At 37.4% G+C, this 5000-nt stretch overlaps 1 protein-coding gene across 18 annotated transcripts in view; it reads right to left on the bottom strand.

The window, feature by feature from the left end:
- Positions 1-5000, bottom strand: part of LOC123504927 (ATP-dependent 6-phosphofructokinase-like) — a 50043-nt gene that overhangs the window by 33751 nt on the left and 11292 nt on the right. For 17 of the 18 annotated variants that reach the window (XM_045255869.1, XM_045255874.1, XM_045255872.1 and 14 more), the window contains exons 2-3: positions 4177-4245; positions 2202-2307 (exon numbers count right to left, since the gene is read on the bottom strand). Coding sequence is in view for 10 of the 18 variants with exons in the window: in XM_045255857.1 (XP_045111792.1) it covers positions 2202-2307; positions 4177-4245 (175 nt within the window). In the remaining 8 variants the exon portion in view is untranslated. Of the gene's footprint in view, positions 1-2201; positions 2308-2812; positions 2873-4176; positions 4246-5000 lie in introns of those variants that run through there. The other variant, XM_045255865.1, reaches the window with a different exon arrangement.

Here is a 5000-nt window from a genome sequence, read left to right as displayed (position 1 = left end):
GGTGTGATATTTAGCAGATAAAGTCACCAGCAGACACCAGCCAGCCACTCCAACCACTGTACTGGTGGGTTAGGTCAAGTTTCTCTGTCTTACGTTAGGTTAGGTTATATTACGGCCAGCAGAAATACCTAATCTCACCAACCCTTGAAAAAAAAGGGGGGGAAAAAAAAAGAAGGAAAGTTTGAAGGTTTTGTGATTGAGCTAATGGGACACCTGAATATAACAGGTTTGCCTCTTTATGTTAAGTCATATTTGATAAACGTAACCTAACTAGCCCTTGGAAAAAAAATGTGATAGAAAAATTTTTTGGAAAGTTTGTAGCTATTGTGATTGAACTAACATGACACACGAACATACACCTTTATCTCTCAATCTTCCAATGGCAATCAGCTAGGCAATGAAGAGAACCACTAGACACACACACACATGCACACACACACACACACACACACACACACACACACACACACACACACACAGGATTCAAAGGATGGTCCAGTGGGATAATCTGGACAGGATATCCTTTCTACTGTTGTCGTGTTACCATCACACCTGTAACTGACGTCACCAGTGCCACTAAACGTTCACCTTCCTCTGCCACTATCTCACCATTACTCATCTTAGGAAAACTGAATCCTGCCTTTGGGGAAGTCTTGTTTCATATACTTTGGTTAGGTCACAAATCAGGGGATGTATTTGGTGTGTGTTCTGTGGTGCTCTTATAGTCTTGTTCTCTACCTATTTACCTAGCTATCTATCTACCTAGTATGTTTTCTAGACTAATTGACTGCTAGCATGATAAATTTCACTATCGTATACTTGTGCTAGGATGGCTGTACTATAATAATAAAAGTAATAATAAAGATAAAAATAATGATAATAAATAATAACAATAATAATAAAAAGAAAAAGAACTTATACATGGGAAGGCTACTAGCACATACTTTCTATATCTATACAACAGTATTCCATTTTCCTGGTCTTACATCATACTTAGGGCACACTGGAATGAATGGTAAGTGTGAAGGTATGAATGGAGTTGTAGTCTTCATGAAAAAAAAGGAGGAAAGGTGGAGTGATCATAAGTGGTCTGTCCATAGTTTTCCCTCTACTCTCTTCCTACAGTTAGTTTTACAGAATAGTCAGTACACAGCCACAGTGGAAAGTTGAGATGAGATAATAAAGGAGATAATGTACACTTTCCTTAACTTTATACCTGCTTCATATTTGCCTTGAGTTTTGTAGTTATGATGGCATATGTATGTAATGTCATTTTCCTTGGGTTGTTTCCCCTAGTGTTCATATGAATTTTGTTTCTTTTCTAAGATTAATAGTTTTCCATTTTCTAACACAAAGAAAATGTTTCAGGTAATCTGTATTATAATTCTACAAGTAATACAGTGAAATGTCTTCTTCATAACAAAACGTCGAAGGTTGCAATACTTATTCTGTATAAAAAGTAAAAATAAATACTCCTTATTACCTAATAAGTGAAGCATTATCACTAATAATACCTTAACTTCAATTCAAATAAGGAAACAACTAAATGTAAGAAGGTATCAAGCAAACAAATATCAAAATGTCCAGACCATAGAAGGAGTTGTCAGCGGCTGTGTCATGTGAGAGGAAGAGAGGGAGAGGTGAGGCTCGTCTGCATCAACACCACAAACACACACTTGTCTCTACACTGTGAGTGGAATACATAAGAGTCCTGCCTTTGTGCCAATAATAACTGCAGCAAGAGCTGATGTTAATGTCCTACAGGCACAGCTGGACAGTAAAGCCAGTTTGTGCATTCAGGGAAGCTCATACTGATCTCTCAACTACAAATTTTCATCATCCATTAATTCAACACAATAAAAGCCAAATCCTTAGATCCCCTTCACCAAAACACACTCAACACGTCACAATCTCTAGCACTATTACAAAACCCACAAAGCTCAACTCTTTCCTTTGAACTAAATGACTTCATCCACAGCTTATCACACAGGCTCTGAAGACCACCACCCCAGCAAGCTATGCCAGACCGGGCTGCTGAGGTGATGTATTTGGTGTGTGCATGCAGCAGACGGCAGTGAGGGCAGCACACAGCTGCTGAGGTGATGTATTCGGTGTGTGCATGCAGCAGAGGGCAGTGAGGGCAGCACACACAGCTCAGGGATGCACACAATAACACAACAGGTTGCATGGGGCACACTCACCAGCCTCCTTGGCCTCAGCAAACTCCTGCAGATATTTCTGGACCTGCTCCTCGGGAACCTCTGGCTTGTCGGGCTCGTTAAACTTCCTTATTTTTCTCTCAACCTCCTGAAGGGAAACAACGCATCAGTAAATAGTAGTAGTAGTAGTATCATTATTATTATTATTACTGTTATTATTATTATTATTATTATTACTATAGTAGTAGTAGTAATTAAAAATATATAATAATAATAATAATAATAATAATAATAATAATAATAATAATAATAATAATAATAATAATAACACCAACAACAACAGCAACACACTTATTTTTTCCACCTGGAACTGAATAACACAATATAATACTGAAACCTCCCACTAAAAGTACAATACCCCACAAAAATAGGGGCCGCCGTGGTACAGTGGATCCGTGCGTACTTTGGGGTCCGAGGGGTCTCCAAGCACATGGGTTCGAATCCTGTCTACGGTCTGAGTGTAGGTTGGGCTTCCTCACTCAGGGCAACGGTTTCCTAGTGGGTGGGCTTTGAAATAGGAGGTACCCTTAATAAGTATCCCCTTTAGCCCATAAATTCCCGTGAAAAGCCCACATGGTATAAAAAAGACTCACCATCACCATCACCACCACCACACCACAGTACACTCCCCACCACATGCTTCCCCTCACCACACCCACACTGGACCTTCCTCCTTAGACCACAGTGACTGGACTAACATGAATCACCGACAGTGTCCTTCAAGCCACACACTGATGCACACAATGACAACCTAGAAGTCACTATGTACTCCACCACCACCACCACCACCACCACCAGCCCTGCAGCTCAGTGACTCAATAACAGGCAAAGTACAGAATCACACGCTTTCTCCAAGTACTATTACATACATCATTACCTTTACAGTTCATTTTTCAACTTTCACTGACTTAACCACTTCAGTACCATGACGTGCTTTCATATTCATTCTGGTTCCTATTTGGTCATTTTATACAGCTTCAGAAACTTATATGGGTATTAAAATAGTGAAGATTCTGGCCATTAATCTTCTGACCTCCATAGATTCGTCCTAATGTAAATAAAATTGTCTTATCATACCCAAAACTCATAGTAAAAATGTGTTCCAGTACTGAATGGGTTATCTGCTTTGTGTACAATGCTATAGCTCTTTCTCTAGGGCAAGGAAAAGAAAATAAGTAATAATGTAGATACCTAACAGTTAATCCTTTCACAGTGATAAGCAACAATTCACAGTGATAAAACTAGCAATGTAGAAAATCTTTATGGCCATGTATAAAAAAAAGAATGGGACCAAAATTAATAGATTTGGAATTTCATAAGCTGTGTGATGTTTGGAGGTGACTGTAGGCTATGAGGAAATACAAATCTCAAGGTGGCTGGTGACTCAGGACAGATGCACCAAGTAGCACCAATAAAGATGAGTTAAGAATACTACAGCAATATTCAACTGATGATATAAAAAATTCCACCAATCAAAAATTAATGTGTAATGTAACTCTGCAACAGTAATGAAAGACTGAATACTCCCTCCCTCCCTCCCTCCTCTCTCTCTCTCTCTCTCTCTCTCTCTCTCTCTCTCTCTCTTTGAGCAACAGAGATGGATGAAGGAAAGGAAAGATACAGGGAAAAATTTAAAAAAAAGTGATAAAGTAAAAGAACAAAACAAAGAGAAATGAAAGAACAACTGAAGGTAAAAAGAAAACATGCAGATAATTTTAGAATAGATGAAGAAAAAGAAAACAAACAGAAATAAAAGGAAAGATGAAGAGAAAAACAATACACAAAAATGAGAGAACAGAAAAAAAAAAAAAAAAAAAAAAAAAATACATAGATAATAATTTAGAAAAATGGATAGATAAATGGAAGAAGAGAGAAGCAGGAGGACAGAGATGGAATAATGGATAGAGGAAGGAAGGAAAGAAGAGAGGAAGGGTATGAGTAACAAAACATAACTAACCAATCGCTGCTTCTGGTAACTGTAGGGGATGTAGGGCGGTGCCTCGTGTCGGTGCCTCTTAAACAGGCTCTGGGGGAAGGGAAGGGAAGGTGTTACTCCTGGATCCTGTGTGTGTTTTGGTAGGGAGGAAACCTCATGTCAATTGTTGTGTGAATGAATGCATGACGACTTAAAATAAAATGCATTGTTCTAAGCTGTAAATATTGTCTTCTAAATATAATGTGTGTATATAAAAAGCAGCCTAGGATTTGTTAGATGCCATGTACATTTATCACTGTGGAATTTGTACATGAAGTAAGAAAGAAAGTATTGTTAATTAGTATTCCTTTTTCATGTGTCTTGGTTAATTAATTCGTATCTTATTTTTGTAAGGATATCTATATGAGATTGTCACTTCCCTGCCTCCTTCTCTGTCTTGTCACATGAAGAAGCAAGCAGGGCACAACAAGCAGACTGAGCCATGCAGACTGACTGACAGCTAATATTCTTTTAATGATACTTATAATAAAGCGAATCAGATTTTCATGGAAATATTAACATGAAAACAATGTCCAAGAAAATCAAAGGGTAGAATTTTGCTTTAGAAGAGAATACCTACATAGCTTCCATTACAGTGAGTGAAGTACAACAAAAGTTTCTTACCAGTATGAATGAATAATATATGACTTTGTAAAAAAAAAGTAAATAAAACAATGAAGGAATAAATAAATAAATAAAAACATGAGTAAACAAAAATATTAAACTAAATAACTACAGTACTCAAAAAAAAAAAAAAAAAAAAAAAAAAAAACCTTAAGAAAACAAAGACAAGGATGAAAGAAAAC

Source organism: Portunus trituberculatus, chromosome 17 (genome assembly GCF_017591435.1).
Source record: "Portunus trituberculatus isolate SZX2019 chromosome 17, ASM1759143v1, whole genome shotgun sequence".
Taxonomy (NCBI): Eukaryota; Metazoa; Arthropoda; class Malacostraca; order Decapoda; family Portunidae; genus Portunus; species Portunus trituberculatus.
The sequence above is the reverse complement of the archived record's forward strand: the minus strand, read 5'-3'. Positions and strand labels throughout refer to the sequence as shown.